The sequence below is a fragment of the Carya illinoinensis genome, chromosome 7 (assembly GCF_018687715.1).
Source record: "Carya illinoinensis cultivar Pawnee chromosome 7, C.illinoinensisPawnee_v1, whole genome shotgun sequence".
In the NCBI taxonomy this organism is placed as follows: Eukaryota; Viridiplantae; Streptophyta; class Magnoliopsida; order Fagales; family Juglandaceae; genus Carya; species Carya illinoinensis.
In genome coordinates this window covers 34514961-34535778 of record NC_056758.1, presented here as the reverse complement: position 1 = coordinate 34535778, position 20818 = coordinate 34514961, and the positions used below count along the sequence as shown (strand labels likewise).

General features: G+C 34.5%; 1 protein-coding gene across 1 annotated transcript; it reads left to right on the top strand.

Moving 5' to 3' along the window:
* The first annotated feature begins 15315 nt into the window (after window positions 1–15315).
* Window positions 15316–16989, top strand: LOC122315097 (aquaporin PIP-type-like). The gene is made up of 4 exons (XM_043130860.1): window positions 15316–15709; window positions 15831–16126; window positions 16542–16682; window positions 16795–16989. Exons 1-4 carry the CDS (start codon window positions 15418–15420, stop codon window positions 16909–16911), a joined length of 846 nt encoding a protein of 281 aa, XP_042986794.1. The 5' UTR covers window positions 15316–15417; the 3' UTR covers window positions 16912–16989.
* Window positions 16990–20818: the final 3829 nt, after the last annotated feature.

Sequence of the window (20818 nt, the reverse complement as noted above, 5' to 3'; positions counted from 1 at the left end):
CAACCTTAAATAAACAAGTTAAATAATTAATGATGAAGTCGACATTACATACGTGTATATATATATATATATATATGTATGTATATTTGCCAGAGAGGGTATCAAATATATAAGTTTTAACAATTTAAAGAACACTCAAGTATATCTATATCACCAAAAACTTGATAACATGATGATATATGACTCGATTATCTAAATAAAAAATTTGGGTTTAAAGCCATACACCTCCATTATCCAAAAAAACAAAATACATCTATATCTATATTTTACAAGTAGTTATGGAACTTATAATCACAATTCATTGAAATCATTATAAAAGACAACAGCTTCTATTTTATAATAAATGTGAGATCTTATTTCCCAACCTTGGTACTATTTTATATTTTTACTTTTATTCTATTTTCCAACCTTGGTACTAACTACCAAGTATGGAATTTTATATTCGTCGTTCTTAAATTCTCGACATTCTAATTTTCTATAGCACGACTAGTCGGACAATTTTAGTTAATGTTGGTTCTAAATTATAATTCCGTGTGTAATAATGATTAAAGAAAGACTTGGTCACGTATGGAGATGGAGATATACTCTAAAATAATTAATTAATGTTGTAATAGGAGTTTATTAGATTTATTATAAAAGGGTAATGGTTATCTATTTCAATGTCACTCACTACCCTCTTCTACAGATCCTGTGGTACTGCACAAGTGTGGTCAAATGTATGTTTATCTCTTACGATATTTATCCTATGTATTAATTATTTTATTAATATAAGTTATGTCCGAAATTTAAGATAAAATGTGAAAGAAGTATATACATAAAGGTATCCTACTTGGTCTCAAAAACTGCATTAAATGTTCTGTTTTTGTAAAAGCCACCTTGAATATATTATCTCTCTTGTGATTTAAATACTATCAAAACCTTTATTAGAAGACCCTATTTAATTAATTTATTTAATCATGTCTTTAAGTTTTTCATGAAGTGGTCAGATTTTGTAACTATACGTTTATTATCGAATCAATGTCACATTTAGTTCTGAAAATTGCAAAATAAATATATTTTAACATTTTGTATGTAGATATCAAATGTAGATATATTTTAGATCTTGATGGGTAGAGCTACTCTTAACTCACAATGCGAGGGGGAAGAAAAGCAATATTATAAAAAATAATAATTAATTAAAAAAAAGAACATTCATACACACGATGGTAGAGCTACTCCCTAACTCATAATTTTACCAACCGCGTGACAATTTAAAAGGTCAAAGTTTCAAAGATTTTAATCAATCTAGAAAGATATAGAGGGTCAAAAGGGGTTGCGTATTCGCCGCATTGACTGGAAACTGGGGTGGAGAAGAATAATAATATATTTCACAATTTTTCTTATTATTTTTAATTTTTGTTTCTGATTTGGTGCGAAAGTATAGTATTTTAGTTACAAAAACTAAATTTATAAAGTGACCTAATGAATTTGATATATTAAATTATAAAATTAAAGTAAATTTTAATTTATCTTTGCAGAGTTTTTCTGCCTCGTAATCTTCTGCCAGTGTTCTGACCAGTGACCAGATAGTCATACGAATAGAGTCGAGCATTATCTATAGATTATTATATGTCTACATCTCTGGATTTTAAAAAGAAACCTTCGGGTCACAAACGGACAAGCCCAACCAACAATTATTTATCATAAAGTGACTCCTTTTTGTGTTTATGGTATGTCAAAACAATATAGTTTTCATTGCCATACCAACCTCATGTTCTCTCTCTCTCTCTCTCTCTCTCTCTCTCTACACATATGCACGCACTACCCCCATGAAATTCAGGGACGGAAGATGCACTATAATTGGCGGCTGTTGAGGTATTACGACGGAGATATTTACAATCTTTTCTCTTGGGTTCATAAGTTAGAAAAAAAAAAAATGAAACATGCTGGTATTTTGAATCGAAAGATCGATCTAGATTAATTGGCCTTAATTCAACAAGGACGCTCAAGATGGTCCCGACATGTGAAACTCCTAATTAAGTCGGAGAAGGTGGAATGGGGTGAGAGACTTTTGGGTCGCTGTTTTTCCATATATTAATAGTATGTAAAACTCATGAAGAATCTAGGCAACACGTTAGTATCATGTGTTGAATTTTTAGGAAAATTTTAAATGGATTTTAAAAAATTACAAAAATTTTATATGCAGTTAATTTTATGTACTATTTACGCACTATACTAATGTAATTGTTTACGTCACTTTTTTTAAATATAAAATAATTACTTTGGCCAATCACATTATTTAAATATGTAAAGAATATGTAAAAGTAACTGTATATAACATAACACAAATTTCATGTATTTCAATTTAGAAGACAAAAAAAAATTTTGAAAGGCAAGAGAGAGAAAGAAGATGAGTAAAGATGAACTAAAACTTTTCTCTTCCCAGCTCCCATTGGAAAAGGGAAGAAGTTGTATGAGTTTTTGAAATGAAGGGAAAGAAATTTAGAGAGAGAGAGAGTGAGGAACTCTTTTTTATACCATATCACATTTACGTGGGCAAGAGCGTTTTCTTCCTCGCGTCATAAAAGAGTTCTACCTTTTGCACAAGTGTGGGTCGATTACTTTTGGATCGAACTACCACTTCTCCCTCTCTTAAAAATATGGAATGACAGCAATCTCTTGAAGTTGGAGGTATCCAGATTCCAGACCTACACCAATGCACTTCCAAGTTAAAAAGCGAACCGTCCCAAGTTTAACATTTAACACTTTACAATTATATTTTCTTCATTAATACAAAACAATTTATCACCTAAATTTTTCACTGAAAGATGGCTAAGAATTCTTGGTACACATTTTCTATTTTTTTTTTTTTTCATTCAAAAGAATCAAATAAAAATGACATCTGTTTTATTACATTTTATAGGATCCTTATTAAAAAAATAATAATATTGCATATAGTCGCAGAATACATAAACGCTACGTAATTATTTTAAAAAAGAGTAGGATCTATTATTAAAAAATTAATTCTTTTTCATGTTAGTTCTATATTTACTTACTTTTTTCAAAAAGATTAGGGGATACTTATATATTTCATGACTAAAAATATCATTTCTATAATAAAAAAATGTTAGATATTTTATATTTTACAGTTAATATATTTCTTCTTTTTGCAACGTGTATCATCATATACTTTGAAAATTTAGTATATATATCCTAAATTATTAATTTGTTTTAATTTGTATCTAAAATCGTGAAAAATCACAGTGTACATTCTTATTAAACTACATATAGGTTTAAAGTGAATCTTAATTTCCGAATTTAGGCCCCAGACGGATAAAAAAAAGTGCTAATTCAATTATAGCTTATAATGCATATTATAACTTTCGAGATTGGAAAATTCTATCTATATTTTAATTTTATTTACATAATCATATATGTTGATATGTTAGATGTCGAAAAATATAAAAAATTTAAAATTTAAAAATTGAATTTAAATTAAAGAAATATAAATAAAATGAAACTACGTATATGGAGAAACTCTTTATACAACCGGGTTTCGGGAATCCCGTGTAACCGGGCACTTTTTTGAATAAAAAATATTCATTTTTTCTTCCTACTTTGTATTTCGTTTACCATCTCTTTCTTGAAAAATACTAAATACAACTGCTTCAAGTAATCGTCGTGCAATCGGCTTCATTTAAAATATAACTATTCTCCTTCACCTCCTATCTCATTCTTCTACGAGAAATTATATTAAAAGATGACTACAACTAGCTCTTCAAGGTGGTACTAATCGGGGACTCCGGTGTGGGCAAGTCTAATTTGCTCTCTAGGTTCACTTGCAATGAGTTCTGCCTCGATTCCAAGTACACCATCGGAGTCGAGTTTGCCACTCGGAGCTTGAACGTGGATGACAAGGTTATCAATTTTTTTTATTTCTTCATTTTTACTCTGGAAACTCATAAAAGCTCCAAAAGAAAAAATAACACCAGAATCCAGATCGTAAAAACCCAAATCAAAGAAAAAGAGACCTACACATTTCTTGACCAGCGGCATTCCAAATCTAGACTTGATATCTTTTGGCTCTTCTTGTTCTAAATAAAAATCTCATGCCAACCAGAAAATAAAAATCTTTTGGCTCATGTTGTTCTAAATGAAGCTTAGATTATTCGGGTGCAATAAGAGATCTTCAAACTTGTGATCTGAACTGGTGCTTATTTGCTTCCTATTAGACGCGAATTACTACTTTATGCGAAGAGGCAACACTCTTCTTTCCCTCAAGGAGGTGAAGATGATGCAGATCATGGCTTCTTCCCGTTCAATCATCTTCTAAGTTTTCATTTCTTTTTTTTTAATTTTACTTTAGGATGATGTGGCAATCTCGTTTATGTGGCGGTTGCACATAGCCGGTGAATTATGCACGCGTGAATACTACTCTTCGGAATATAGGACAAACTTTTAAAAATGATTAGGTAAATATGATTACTTTGTTAACAAAAATAAAATAAAATAAAAATTGACGGTACAAATCCTTCCCGAGTTGAAAAGACAATTGGTACCAAAGCAACCAATAATGCTTCTTATTACCGGAGACAAGAAAAGTCTCCCAAGTTAACTCTGAAGTCTTTCTTGGTCGCTCGCTGTATCATGGCAAGTTTCAATTATATCTTCTCTGTTTTTTATGACGTCGCCCCAATACATGAATCCAGCCGATCCTTTTTGCCAACAGAGTCAGAGAAAACGGCATAAACGATGTGACCATACGGATCTGGTACTGTGTGGGTAAAGTACGTGTTTCATACCACTTAACCATACAATGACCAACAACAAATAAAAGAGTGATACTGATTGTCTCGAGGATAATTCAATGTTAAATCATAATAATAAAATAAAGATAATTATATATAAAAGATGAAGTAAATCAAATAAAAAATTTATTATCTCTTATAGATTATTTATAGAGATTATTTTTTTGAAGTGATAGTAGTTTAATTAGCCTTATGAAACCTTTTCTTCGTATGAGTGTGAGTTTATCTCATATTAGAAGTGTGAGTCATCTCCTTTTAAGAGTCTGAGTCACTTCTTGACTTTATCTCTTAACTAAAATTGTGAGGGTTTAAATATCCCTTCCACTTATCTCGCTAATTTTCTTTGTATCGACACATAGAAAATTAAATATTTTGCATTCTTTATACCTGCCTTTTACCTGCTGGCTCATGGGCGTGTACTTACTTTTGTTTTTCCCTACCCCGCCAAGGATCAAAGCTAGTTAGTGCGTGTGGGTGTCTTTACTTCCTTTTGGTTAGCTACCAGTTGGCTGCACCGTGAATGAGGTTCGACCTTGGTGGCTCGGCCTTTTGGTTGTCTTGGAAATTTTCAAGTCAACTGTGATGGAGGTAACATGCAAAAAAAACTGATTCTGGTAGCTGTGAAGCCTTAGAAGGCATTGAGAATTTTTAAGTCAATAATCTGCAAAATAAATTTAGAAACTTGGTCACTAGTTTCCTGTTTGGTCCCTGGTTTGTTGTCTGGTCCATGGTTTGTTGTTCAGTCCTTGCTTTTCTATTTGTTTCGTGCTAAGCGGTGAGACGCTCAATTTGGAGAGATAGGTGGGAGATGCACTCGACTGCATTGAGTGTGAGTGTGGAGCTCAGTTTTGAGTTTGTGGATGTTTGCCTGAGAGATTATTTATTGTCAACGAAGAGTGCATATTTCCATGATTGGTTTTTTGTGATTTCTGTGATCTTTTTTGTTCTTGTTGGTAGTAGTGGGTTTTCGACCCGTTGGTGTAAATTGTTGTTGGTGTTCTCATTTTGTTGTTGGTGTTGTTATTTTATTGTTGATGTTATAGTAACCCGCATTCAAGTGGTCAGGAAGCCCGTTGACTCCCTAGATCCATCTTAGGTGATTGTCAAGCCCTTTGACTCATTCCCAAAGGATACACACACAAGGCATTTATGGAACTTGGAAGCTCGATCTTGAAGGTAATCGCTGGTGCTTGGTGGCAGTTGTAGCACGAGTGTAAACACTCGGCGTTTACGGAAGAAGATATTGTGCTTGTATTGTTGTCCAGGTAAAAGAGGTCAGGTAGTCTAGAGAGTTGCCCGCCTATTAGGCGTTTAGGAGGTTGGACGGTCTTTGACCTTTTTCGACTATTAGATCGTCACAAGGGAGGTCAGGCAGTCTAATAACTTGTCCCGCTTGTTGACCCTTGGTGAGGTATGAGTGGTGTCGGGTAGTCCCTGACGTTTTCCTTTTTCATGAGCATAGCGAGTTTTTGGACTCGTCATTTGTGTTTAAAGGTGACGTGGTATAAAGACCTCCACGTCCTTTTTTACACGACACTATGAGTTGTTTAGGCTCGTCATTAGTGTTTAAATGTGACGTGATCTGATGACCTTCGCGCCCTTTTTACTTGGCACCACAAATCCTTTAGGCTCGTCATAGGTGTTTAATGGTAGCATATTATGATGATCTCCTCGCCATTTTTACATGGCACCGCGAGCTACTAAGGCTCATCATTGGTGTATGGAAGGATGCTCATCTACACTGTTGTGGTAGGAGGTTGAGTTCAATTGCCTTGATAAATTTTCACCAAAAACCAAATAGATTAGTGTAATACAAAGTACAAGTTTGAGATTTGTAAACCTGAGCTGTTCCACTAGAGTGTGGCGAAGGTTGGTGACACATGGGCGATGCCCGTGGGCAGCCATGCTCTGGTGTTGATGAAGGCATGGGATGCCCGCAATCGATACCAAGCAGTCTATTCTGATGCAAACAAACTAAGAAACATGCACGGCGCCTAGGAGGGGCTTTGTAGCTGGTGCTTTATGCCTCACGGCTGATTCTAATGAAGTGTATTCCTAGAACATGCAGCCACTCGGATTCTTATGGACTTTCAAGGAGTTTTAGACAATTTAGCCAATGTCTTGCTTGTATGAATCAGGACTCATGGTTGAGCCTAGACGCCAGAGTAATTGAAGTGCATTATCTTTGTCTCCATGTTCGATCGTGCTACATGGCAATTTAGCTGCTATTTTCAATTCTTTCTTTGGAGAGGGTCATTTGGTCTTCTAACCTCCACGCATGTTCGTTTGGAGTGGGCCATGTGGTCTGTGCGACCTCCACGCCTGTTCGATGGTGATCTCTGGAGAGGGTCATGTGGTTTTCTGACCTCCACGCCCGTTCAATGGCAATCTCTAGAGAGGGTTGTGTGGTCTGTGCGACCTCCATGCCCGTTCATTTGGTTGCACCACATCCTAAGAAGTTCTCACAAAAAATAAAATAGGTAAGTATAATACAAATTACACGTTTGAGATTTGTGAACCTGAGCCACCCTACTAAAGCATGGTAAAGGCTGGTGATACATGGGTGATGCCCGCAAGTAGCCATGACTTGGCACGTGCAGTGACAAAACCACATATGCTTTCCATGGAGACCTTAGTCTACTTGCACGGTGGCACTGTCGATTTTGCTGCTTGTCGAGAGGCATTGGTCTGGTTAATCGCCCAAAGCATTGGTCTTGTTACTTGCCAAGGGGCGTGGGTCTTCTTCTAGTTGTTGAGTGGGTCGTGGGGTTCTTTGACCTCCAAGCCCTTCTTGATTGTAACGCTTCCTGAAGGATTTTCACTAACACAAAATAGATAAGCAGAATACAATTTACAAGTTTGGGATTTGCAAACATGAGCCATCCTGCTAATGTGTCTAGCACTATGAGCATGACAGCGAGTAGCACTGTGAGGTGTCTAGACCTCCTTACCAGCGACATAAATATCCGATGAAGCAGGTGGTGGTTGAGCTGGTTCCCTTGGGTTGCTCGTCGTGGTGCTCCTAGTGTTCACATGGTGCACAACCCTCATGGTGTGCTGCTGCGGCAACGATAAGTTGAGGAAAGTCCCTGACATGCACATCGTGGGTAGTGGGTGCAGGACGACAAGAACGGTGAAGTGCATGGTGACGAGTAGTTGGAGTTGAGTGGTCTTTTTTGGTGCACACCAGCGAGAACAGCGAGGTGCTCTAGGGGTCGGGAATGACAATGCCTACGATAGAAAACACAGGCGAGCAAGGTGATGGTCAGTGATGGGATGGTTGGCGCATAAACGCTTGATTTGGTAGTCATTCGATGGTGTGCATCCTTTGCCTGCTCTATGCTAGATGCAACTAGCTACCGATGTTGGGGAACCACCCCACCGACTATAGAAACTGCTGGCAATGCGATTGTTGGGTGGTGGTCGCCCTGCAAGCTCACAGATGCCGGTGTGTGGGCCTCCGGTAGCTTGTTGCTCTCCACCCACATTGTGCATGGCGTGCATAACACTTTGATTTGGTGAGTTTCAGGCGAAAGCCTCTGCCATCGCTGTATCACCAATGGGTCACCAGTGGCTGTAGCTTTCGCTGGTGTAGGAAGTGGGTGCACGCCATGGACCCCTTCCTACGTATGCAGTGCATGTTGCACATGTGTAGTGCTTCTATTTCTTGCGTTCTTTCTCCACATATAATATATGTATATGTATATTTTTTATTCACTGAGCGGTAGTTTGTAAAAAAAAAAAAATGAATAACAAAGGTGAGGAGATCTTATCTGTTTTTTTGAAGACATTCTTGTGAGTCGCGGAATTCCCTTTCTCTCCTTTTCGGTATTAAGAAATTGCGGTTTGTGTGCGATTGCGTGGTGGTTAGTGTGTGAAAATCATATTGAAGTTTGTATAGATCCTACAGACGGCGTCATTGTAAAGGACGTGCTTCACACCACCAACCATATGGATGACCTATAACGAACAAAGGGGTGGCATTGGTTGCCCTGAGGACACTTCGATACCAAAGTCAAAATAATAATATGAGGGTAACTGTATGTAGAAGATGAAGTAAATCAAGTGAAGAATTTGTTACCTCTTATAGGCTATTTATAAAAGTTATTTCCTTAGAGTTATAGGAGTCTAATTAACCTTGTAAAGCCTTTTCCTTGAGGAGTGTGAGTCTAGATCCTGTTAGAAGTGTGAGTCATCTCTCTCTTAGGAGTCTAAGTTCCTTATTGACTTTATCTCTTAGCTAAAATTGTAAGGGTTCAAATATCCTTTCTAGTGTGATTTGCTAGACTAGGGGCATCATCTTGCTCTGTTTTTAAAAATTAAAAAAGAAAACCATTTGATATATTTATATATGCTATTTTGGGCATGAGATTACTGTTTTAAATTTGTAATCAAACAAGGTGAGACTAGGGACATAGCGTAAAGAGATTCAAGCCTTCAAGGAATAAGAAGATAGATCAATTGGTACTTCGGATTAGTGTAAATTTTGCACGAATTTGGTCTAAGGAGAATTACCACCAATGGCAAGTGCGCCCATGCAAAAACCTCATAATCCTTTTCCTTTTTTTTTTTTAATTTTATATATAGAAGGAAAAAAATAAAACAAAACAAATGTGAAAAGGTTTCATTGCTCTGTAATCAGTTTAAGTAGGGTTGCAGAGGCCAAGTTGAACCATGCTTCCAACTTTTAATTGAAGCAGATTTCAACTCCGATTGGAGTTGTTGGAGTCGGAATCAGTGTTAGAGCCATAAAGGAACTACAATTTATTAACAAGAATGAATCCTCGTGCTAGAGAAAATATACATAACTTAAGGGGTTGATTTTCCAACAATTTCTTGGCGACCAAATAGAGAAATAAAAAGAGAGAGAGAAGAAGAAGAAGAACCCCTTATGAGGACGTGAGAACCATAGTACTTGCAGTAATAGACAAAGAGATCGGAATCCGGTCCATCTGGAGTGATGTCCTCGCTCAAGTACTTATGCATCGTCCTCTTCATCATTCCTTTGCCGCTACTTCTCTCTAAGAGTTAGGAAAATATTTTTGTTAAAAACTGTGTTGTTTCACGTCAAAATTTTGCAACATATTCATGTAGAGGCTCAAAGCACTAGAATTTTGCAGTATACTCAAAGGAAAATGCTACTCAACATATGGAGAGAGAGAGAGAGAGAGAGAGAGAGAGAGAGAGAGAGAGAGAGAGAGAGAGAGTTACCAGTGGTAAAGTGATAGACTCGATCTAATCAAAGGATGTCGAAGTGACAATGGAGTGGTAGATGTAACAGAAGGAGTGGAGGGGGATGCAGTACTAGGAGAGGAGGGTGAATATCAATTTGTTGGGGGAGTCATCAAGGAGGGCGGTGGAAGGAGACAAAGAGAACAAGAGAGCAGCGTCGGCATTGAGGACAAGAGAGAAAATAGAAGAAGAGAGAACAAAACAAATGTGTAGGGTTTTAGAATATATAAGAGGAGAAAATATCAAAGTTTTGAATTCCATTTCGGTGACCATTTCAGTTGAGACACTGAAACAGAATATTTTGGTACCAATACGTTTCGGTGTACCGTTTCGAAATAAACATTATATAAATAAATTTTCTCTATATATATAAAAACTATTTTTCATAATAACATCAATGTAATATTAAGCAATGAAAAATGTAACAATGGATAAAACATCAATGAAAAGCATCAATATTGTATTGCAAAAGCTTTTCCCTCCTGAGCTATAGTCTTTTTTATTTTTATTTTCACAGCTAGATCATGATCTACCAGTAATAGCAGTAAATTTTATTTCTATTTTCTACTTTTTTGACTTTTCCAAAGCATTTTCAAGTGTTAAAGCCTTTGAATTTTTACAGCAAGTCAGAGTCTAAGAGATCTTGTATGCTAGTGTGGAGTTCCAGTACACCAGTGTACGAATTATATTCACTTTTCGTCTGAATGTCATCATCACTTTACCTATTCATTTTTTATAAATTACTACTCTATCCTCAATTTTTAATTTATTTTTAAAAATACCATCAAGTTGAATTCCGGTACGAAATAACCATGCCGACTGAAATATCAAAATCTGGCCGGAATGGACCGAAATTGGCCGAAACGGTTGGAATTTAAGCCGGTACCAAATATAACCATATCATGTGCTGACTACTATTCCGGTACGAAAAATTCTAACCATTCTAGTCAGAATGGAACGAATTTTAAAACTTTGGAAAATATTGTTGTTTTAAGATTTCCTTAAAAAATAAAAAGTTTGCAAAACACTATCTCATATATAGGGACTCAGACATGGGTTCTTAGGTTTGCAAAACACGGTTTTAACCATTAGATCACTCAACTACCTATTACATATATTATAATACGAAATATATTAAGTAAAATATCATATTCGAAGCCTATATCAGCTCTGACTCTGACTATTTTTTTTTTAAACAACTCCGGCCAATTCCAACTCTGAACTCTAAATTTTTTGACTCTATTAGAATCAAAGCGAGTATTAGTCGAAGTCGGAGTAGCTGAAAGTTTTGCCTGCCCCTCTAACCCCGGAATGAAAAGCTAGTTTTTAAACCACCATTTTTCAGTGATCAATTATTTCATAGAATTCAGGTCAAAACATAGAGGGACTGTTATCCTATTTTGTCTTTCATTATTTGATGTTAATATTATCTTGCAAGTATTATTAAAACATGATGAAAAGGATCACATCCCTTACCGCATCTATTATAAACAAATAAAAACTAAGTTAGAACCACGATCGAGTACTTATTACTAACCCGGAAGCATGATAATTGTTACATTCGATACTCCGGAAACTACTCATATAGGGACGGGCGGACAGGTAAGGATCCAAAAATCAGATACAAAAAGTGGTCATGAAAACTTTAATTTAGTGCCTATGATGATACTCTGAATAGTAAGTAAAATAGTGTATGAACGTCTGGTCATTCAATTTGTTTTTAGCTTTCAGATGATTGACAGCGACAAAAGAGGAAAATTTACCTGCTGCTAGGAAAAAAACATGAAATACTCGTCCTTTTAAGTGGTATTTTACTATCAGAATAAACGTACTCCATATTATCCACCGAGCATTGTGTTTTTTTCCAAGTACTTCACTGGAGAATCTCTTTTAAAGTTTGGTGAAACTCCGTGAATATTTGAAAGGACAATATCTGGCCGGTACTGGTGCACATACCGGGAAACCTGGCGATGGATGCAGCAACATGGCTTCTGTATATGTACCGAAATGACAGTACTCAGCCCATTGAAAGACATTAATATATAATATGGCGTCTCCAGGAAAAGCTAGGATGGGCGGGCGTGGCCAGTCTGGGAGGCCTTGGGCATACAGCAGTCAAATTTTGGAAGGAATGCATTGGTCACCATGCGAGTGTCTCGATCAAAAGAATGTAGAGAGCGTTTGTGGCGCTGATACTTTTGTAGTCGAGTTAGTCTACTTACAATCCTTATTAGGTAGATTGCTCGTCTATACAATTATCTTTAATTTTTTTTTAAATTACGATAATATATTTCTCAAAATAATACTTTCTTCCTTTTTATCTCCATATATCAATAGATCTACACACACAATCCTTACCTTAGATTACAAATAGAATTTTTGTTTATAGGAGTACCAGTATCAGCACACTATTGCAATTGTAATGTCAATAGTGTACTTGAAGCCTTTTCACCCAGCAAATTGTGTCTCTTTTGGAGTTTGGAATTCAGTCTGCTAAAATGGGTTAAAAAATCAGGCTAAAATATTCAAGAAAGGCCGTAAGAGCCCATTAGAAACGTCCCTTGAGCCTGGCTGGCCCAACGGCTTCATTCCATTTTATCACGTATTGGTACATATATAGCCGAGTATCAAAGAACACCCAGCAAATAAATTATAGACAAATACTACAAGATTTTATAAAAATAAATTTATAAAATGATATAATTGTATATCATATATTAGATAAAATAGATTTAACATACTACATCAAACCACATCAATTTTTATAATTTTTTTTTTTTTTTGGCTAAAGCATTACTTAGCATTACTTTAAATTATAATGCTCTCTAGGGTCAACAAAATGAATATCCATATAAATTTTAAAATAATGTCTAGCCTAAAAAAATGTTATATATATATTTTTAAAACTGATCGACTGTAATATATATATATATATATATATAGTTATAGATCTCTTATATTCAAGTCATGGACTAATGTCATGTTCATGTATATTATTTAATTAATATTGACTAGTCTTTTTCTATTTTAACCAAATTCTCTTAATGATATATGAATAAGAGCCTGTTTATAATGTAATGCATGTCTAAATAAGTAGGTGTACGTATACGTACGTATTAGGCCGTATGCATTTTCTCTTCTAGAAGCTATCAAGATACAAACGCACGTATATATATATTTATTGTCTTCGGTTGGTTTTGACTTTTGTGTTAGGTTTTTGTCTTTTCTCTTAGCAATGAAATGGTTATTAAGATTTTTTTTATGCCTGGGTTTTGGATATTTTATCTGTATATTCCAGGTGTCGGATTGTAAACACGCGGTCACGAATGGAACCAAAACTTCTTGTCTCGGGGGTCCAAATAGGGTTTTGAGTAGTATGTAATCTATGATCTCATGACCACATAGCGCACCAATCACCAAATTATGCTCTATCTCCAATATCTAATTAATTCGAGCGATCAATGATTAATGTTAGAAGCAAACCTATGTACGGTACTTGGAAATCAGTACTAATCTCGGAATAACAAAAGAATCAAGAGAATATTTATTATATGCCGTTTGAAAATAGAATAACCTTTGCTAATTCTTTCTCCCAGAAAACTATTGTTCGTCAATCGTCGTACAATATTTGGCCTATGCTCACAGATAGAGTGCGAGTTAAGGTAGGTAGCCACTTATTGAATGGACACCTCTGCTTAATTTAATCCATTTCCCTCCGTTAATTTTAATTTGTGAGAATTAATAAGGATAATGGATCGGAAGACGTTTGATAGATCATCTGTTGGCGCATATTATATGATCGAGAATCATTTTGATCAATTCCTATGTACTGTCCACCGCATGTGTGATATTATTATTAGGGTGGCACTTCAGCCACCACTCTGATAAGCTCTTGTTTAGAGCTACCGTTAATATAAAAATATGTTTTTTTTTTTCTTTTTACTTTGTATTTTTTTAACATTTTAAATATATTTTTTAAAAAATCACAACATCATTAAAAAAAAACTTTCTTAATAACAAAGTAAAAAAAATAAAAATAAAATAAAAACTGACAGTGATTACTCCCATTGGAGCGGTGGATTTAGCATTTTCCTTAATGTTATTTCTCAGTAAATTAGTTGTCGTCCTTGCATTTTGTTTTTGTAGAGAATCTTAAATGAGGGCTGACAGAAATTAATAAAATATAATATAAAAGAAGCGGGAGAAGAGAGAAAGAGGCTTTGAGAGCTACATTTTTACTTTCTGAATTGTTTTTTAATACAATACATACATCCCTATTTATAGGAAAATTATATACATTAAGATAAGATAAGCTAAATATCTTAAATATTATGAAAATCAAATCAATATAATATCAAATCAAATTATATTGATTTTATTTTATTTTCAACATCCCACCTCAAACTCAATGGGGAGGAGAACTTTGGAATCTTGAGTTTGAAATTTGAAAGTAGCATTCATATTCATTAATTGATTGTCGATAAGATGATGGTATTGGTGATGAAGTGGCTGGCAACTGGACCATCAAATTTGGAGCTATGGCCAACAATGGGTTATATATGGCCTTAGTCAACTATTGGACCAGCCAAAATTGGATTTGGGGTTTCAAACAATGCTCGCAATAGATTAAAACCCCATAAAAAAAGGTCTCATAGCTAATAGATATACTCTAAATGCATTAATTTTAGACGATACATAATTGAACGACCATAAAAATTTTGTGAGAAGTAAACTTAGATGAAGAATAAATATTCCACTGGATCAAACCTAGCGTTAACCAAGAGCTCTAATATCATGATAGAAAATATAATATAATATAAAAGAAGATGGAGAAGAGAGAAATAGAGAAAGAGGGAAAGAGACTTTGAAGACTATATCTTTACTTTATCAATTGTTATTGAATACATGAACACATAGATCCTTGTTTATAAAAAAATTAAATTGAGATAAGAAAAGATAAGTATCTTAAATATTATAAAAATTAAATCAATATAATATCATATCAAATTACGAACAAGGGCAAAGCCAATTACCGACAAACTAAAATTTGTTACTGTGGAAGAAAAGCTATTACGCACAACCCTGCTTTTTTGGATATCTAAGAGGTTGTTTGGATAGTAAGATGTGATAAGATAATTTTAAATAAAACTTGAAAGTTGAATAAAATATTATTGACCACATTCTATTATTCTATCCGAGATGACATTTCTTTCTCACATGACACGCAGACATGGTACACATAAATTCAGTCTTCCTCTCACACTCTGTCATCAAGTAGTTCTCGGTTCATCTCTAAAGCTGTAAAGCAGCGAAGAACAAAGAGAAGAGAGAATTACTATATAGCTAATTAACTTCTTGTTGCATGTTCTAATCTCAGTCTTTTAGAAACTTGTAAAAGATGTCTAAGGAAGTGACTGAAGAGGGAGAAGCCTCTCAGCAAGCGAGAGATCATGTTGACTGTCCCCTCGCACCACTTTTTGACACCAAGGAACTTTCCCTCTGGTCGTTTTACAGAGCAGTTATAGCGGAGTTCGTAGCCACCCTTCTCTTTCTCTACATCACCATCGCCACTGTTATCGGCTACAAGAAGCAAGCTGATAATCCATGCGGGACAGTTGGTCTTCTGGGCGTTGCTTGGGCCTTTGGAGGCATGATTTTCATCCTTGTTTATAGCACCGCAGGAATATCAGGTTTCTCTTTTCACGACTGCTCTTCAAATCGTCATCTTCTTAATTTCCTATATTTATTTTCTTATTTTTATAAACTTTTACGATATGTTTTTAATTATATTCTTTTGGATACAAAGTACAGGTGGTCACATTAATCCAGCAGTGACCTTCGGTATGTTCCTGATACGTCGGAAGGTTTCAATAATAAGAGCGATTGCTTATATGGTAGCTCAGTGCTTGGGAGCAGTATGTGGAGTAGCGATAGTGAAGGGCATCATGGAAGACTACGAGAATGTTGGAGGTGGTGCTAACACCGTATCTCCTCTCTACTCCAAGGGAACCGCTTTTGGAGCTGAGATTATAGGGACCTTTGTACTTGTCTATACAGTCTTCTCTGCCACGGATCCCAAGAAAACCGCGCTCGATTCCTACCTCCCTGTAAGTTGCAGGCCGAAATTATAAAATAATATATAACTTTGTTGATAATCAGTTCCTCAATCATTAAATAAAATAAAAAATTAAAAAAAATTAAATATAAAAAAAAATAGTAGATAAGTTGTATTAAAATAGCAAGTCTATAATTTTTTTAGCATATACAACGCCAACGCCGCTATATACTAAATTACCAATGCTTATAAAGTATCTCTTACTTGTATAATGATACATCATCGATTATTTTACAGTTTATCTGTAATTTCATATTAAAAAATTATTTCTTTTTACTTTAATTCAAAATGATTGTCCTAGCAACAGTTTAAATTACAACAAAAAAAATAATTATTTAATACTTAGTTGTAAACCAATTTGTCATTATATCGTTTTCCTATTTACTTTGTGTTTGTTAAAATGATAGGTTCTGGCTCCCTTGCCAATTGGGTTTGCGGTGTTTTTGGTGCACTTGGCTACAATCCCCATCACAGGCACAGGAATAAACCCCGCTCGCAGCTTTGGGGCTGCTGTAATCTACAATAAAGGCAAAGTTTGGGATGATCAGGCGAGTTATTTATAGTTAATTGACGAACAGTTGGTTTAATTTTCTTGTTGAATTGATGTTGTTAACTGAGATTGATCAGGTACTGATATATATGGTGATAATTTACAAACAGTGGATTTTCTGGGTGGGTCCTTTTCTGGGAGCGCTTGCTGCAGCGTTGTACCATGAATTCGTCCTACGAGCGACAGCCATCAAAGCTTTAGGATCGTTTACGAGCCAACCCGGCTGAGTACGAGACCGGTACCGTTTGGAGTTGAAAAGAGTTAAAATGAGTTAGAGTTTTTTTATAAATAATAATGAGGTAAGATGGCAGAATAAGTTTTGTAAAGATTTACTTAAAATAAGTTTAGATGTATTTAGATATTAATATATGTTTATATATTGTATTTATAGTTAAAAAATTAAAAAAAATTATGGATCTCTTGTGTAAGACTGTTCATCCGAGTTCCGGATCGGAAATCTGGGTATACCCGGCCTGGAACTTGAGTTTCAAACCTGTGCCGGGTTCCAGACCAGATTAGTGCGGATTATGATCCGAGCCGGAACCCGAATGAATCTGGGTTCCGTGCTATACCCGGGATTTTTTTTTTCCCTAGAAAAAGATAATGTTGAAAAGTATAATTTTCTTTTAAAATCTAAAAGCCTATATTCTATTACAACTTTTTCAAGAAAAATGTTGGAAAGCATCTTTTTTTTTATATATAAAACAAAAAATATTTCTGGCTAATGTTATAAGAAGTGTCTCCTTCCAAAAATAAAATAAAAATAAAACTAATTACCTTTTTAACTAATTACATTATTTGATATTTATATATTACATTACAAAACACGACTACAATATATGAAAATTACATATCTAATTGTCCTATTTTACTGCAGGAACCTGTTTCATTTATCTGGAACACTAAGGGCAAAGCATTGCCCATGAAGTCGATCACTATATTAGCTTTTTTCAATAAACAGATCACTACATTAGCTTTTTTCGTTGGTCCATGAGAGTTTCGCTTTCATATCAAAACCATTTATTGGAACTGTATCTTCAATGCTTTTCAAAAATTTTATGATTTGGTAATTTGTAACATATGGAAGAACTCTGTCTAAATCAGTGCATGAACTTACTATTGTATCAAATGTGTCTACAACAATCTCCAAGAGCTGCAATAACAAAATGAACTTTAGAGAAGAAACTTTAAATGAGAAAATGGCACTATAAATAAATAAATATAGAATGTATCTAGTGCATATATATGGATAAATTAATAGAAATGATAATAGTCAAACAACCACTTCAAACCCTTTAAAAACTTATCTTTCAAGAAGTCTAGTAAGAACTCCAACACACATGCCCACGTACAAATTACAGACCAGCCTACTTCACACATAAGTACTAGTACATGATATTATCTATATATTTATAATTGAATTATTATTTTAAAAAATAAGATATAATCCAATGGGATGAGAATCATATTGAGGATGAGATCATCTATATATAGCTAGCATGTACTATATATATATATATATTAATGAAGTCTTGAACACATTTATGTAAAGTTTTTATATATGGAGATGACCTGATCATTTAAGATTAGCAAGTACATCTAGCTAGCTAGCTAGGTCAGACATGTCTATATTGGATGGTCCATGTTCATGGGAGTTTTTTAATTAGGGCATGCACATAATAATAATTGACAAGTTTAGTACTCATGCATGGTACTAGCGCTAGAAGGTTCTATCTTGAAAGACATTATCCCTTTTATATGTTTCGGAGAAAAACATTAATTTTGACCTCCTTACACACAAGCTTAACAGACATAGAATGCTTCAGGTGCATCTGCAAGAGTGAGCAGCATAACAAGAGGCTAAATCTTATCATCAAAACAAAGAGAGAACCCTCTCCTCAAACATTCTTCAATTATCTATATTCAAAACCATTATTCAAAATATTAACAAAGCACCAAATAGTGAACTAAAAAGTAAAGCAAGAACAACAAACTACAAAGAATTCACTCAATTCAGCAGCCTTCCATTAAAGAGCAACAAAACATTCCATTTCAATTGCTACAAAACTTGAAAAGAAAATGAACAAGCACTCGTGCAAACTAAAATTAAGCAAGCATACTTTTCAATTAATTAATTTTCATTAGTGGCAAGAAAAAAGACTAACAAGTAACCAACATAACAACGTTAAAATGTTCTAAATCTCTGAATCTAAGCCCTCTTACTACATAACAAAAAACAAAAAAGCCCTCTTACTGCTTTGTCCTTTCGCATTTGGCGCCAAGAAGCCAATGAATATATCTGTCACTTGCTTTAGGATAATAAAGTCAAAATTTGATAATTATTATTTTTTATTCTATACCTGTATTAAATAGTCCAATTTATATAAAAATATATGCAAAATGTAGATTCTCCCTTATGAGTTTTTCCGTTTTCCCCCTTCTACAAATTTTGAAGTGACCATTCATGACCTCTCCTCTCCAAGTCCCTTTGCCAATAACGACAAGATTGTGGTATATATTCCCAAATATATAGTATATAATATACCCAAATACTCCTTAAATCAACAAAGCAATAAAAGAAAAATAAATCTTAAAAAAATGCTTCAAATATGAACTTGAACGGGAGCATTGGCAAACACTCTTGTAGATGAGTCACCACAGAGAAAAGAACCACATCTCACACATAGAACAGAACCACCACAGTAACCTTATTTCTATCTAGATTTGCCTTTTTTCTACCTATATATTGCAACCCAATCAACAAGTTTGCCCAAAAATTCCATTAGTAGATCTATCCAAGCACATAGAGACTCAGTTCACTAAATCACTAAATCTACCATGTTTATATTTATTGTTCACAGATCGGGAGAGAGACTTACCGAAAGATTACTGGCGATCGAGACAAACACGGCAATTAAAAAAAAAATTTAGACAGATGAAAAAGGTATCGGAGAGATGAGGGATTGAGGATAAAAGGAGATAATTGGTGAGCCGCGCTTCAGGTTCTGGACAAAACGAAAGCGCTTGAGGAGAGAGAGAGAGAGAGAGAGAGAGAGAGAGAGAGAGAGAGAGAGAGAGAGAGAGAGAGAGAGAGAGAGAGAGAGAGATCTGAATTGGGTAGGGCCAATTCGGGTTCTGGATAAAACCCGGGTCTCGGATTTAAAATTTGGGACCCAGACTGAATTAATCCGATTTTTCAAATCCAGGTGCTAGCCTGAATTGGACTTGGCTAGGCCAGATAAAATCCGGTCTCGATGAACAATCCTACTCTTGTATAAATAGGTGTTGAGTTGAAAAAAAATTGTGAATATTTTCAATTGAAATGGATTTAATAGATTGAGAATTAAGTATTTGGATTATAGACTCAGTCCAAATTTCAAATGGAGCCGGTTATGTACATATCATCAAGGTGTATTTTATTTTATTTTTCTCTCTCATGTGTGTGTATAAATATATAGTCATATGTACGTGTATATATATATATATGTATATGCATCATGCTATTGCTATTAAATTGTTTGTGTCTGGATAGTTACGATGTGGGCTTGTGGGGCTATTATCTATACCGTTCTACCAGGCATATGAGTTTAAGTTATGTTGTAAGATAATCATATTCACTTCTAAATACTATATTCCAGTCCAAATCAGAGACGTACATCTAACGGTCACGTGTGTTGATAATATGATAAATTGTATAATAAACAATAATAATAAATAATTTAACTAAATTTTCAAAATCCCCTATAAAATATAATAAACAATTTAAAATTTTTAAATTTTAAAATAATCATAATATTAAAAAATAATATTTTAATAATATTTTACTCAACTTTTAATTTTTATCTTAATTCATCTTATTTAAATTTATTATCCAAATAATATCTTAAAAAATAAATTTTAAATTTTAAAAATCAAATTATGCAATATCAAAGATATGCCGGCGTATAAAAATCTTTCCGTAACATTAGTCAATCTTTATATAGATGTAACTTCCTATCATTCGCAACCATTACAGCTAAATACAAATCACGCGATTTGACCCGGTGTCTCATCCTTATATGAGTTATCTCTACAGTGGCCCTTTGAGCGAGTAATGCTCGATTGGAAGTTAATTGACATCGTTTAAATAAGATA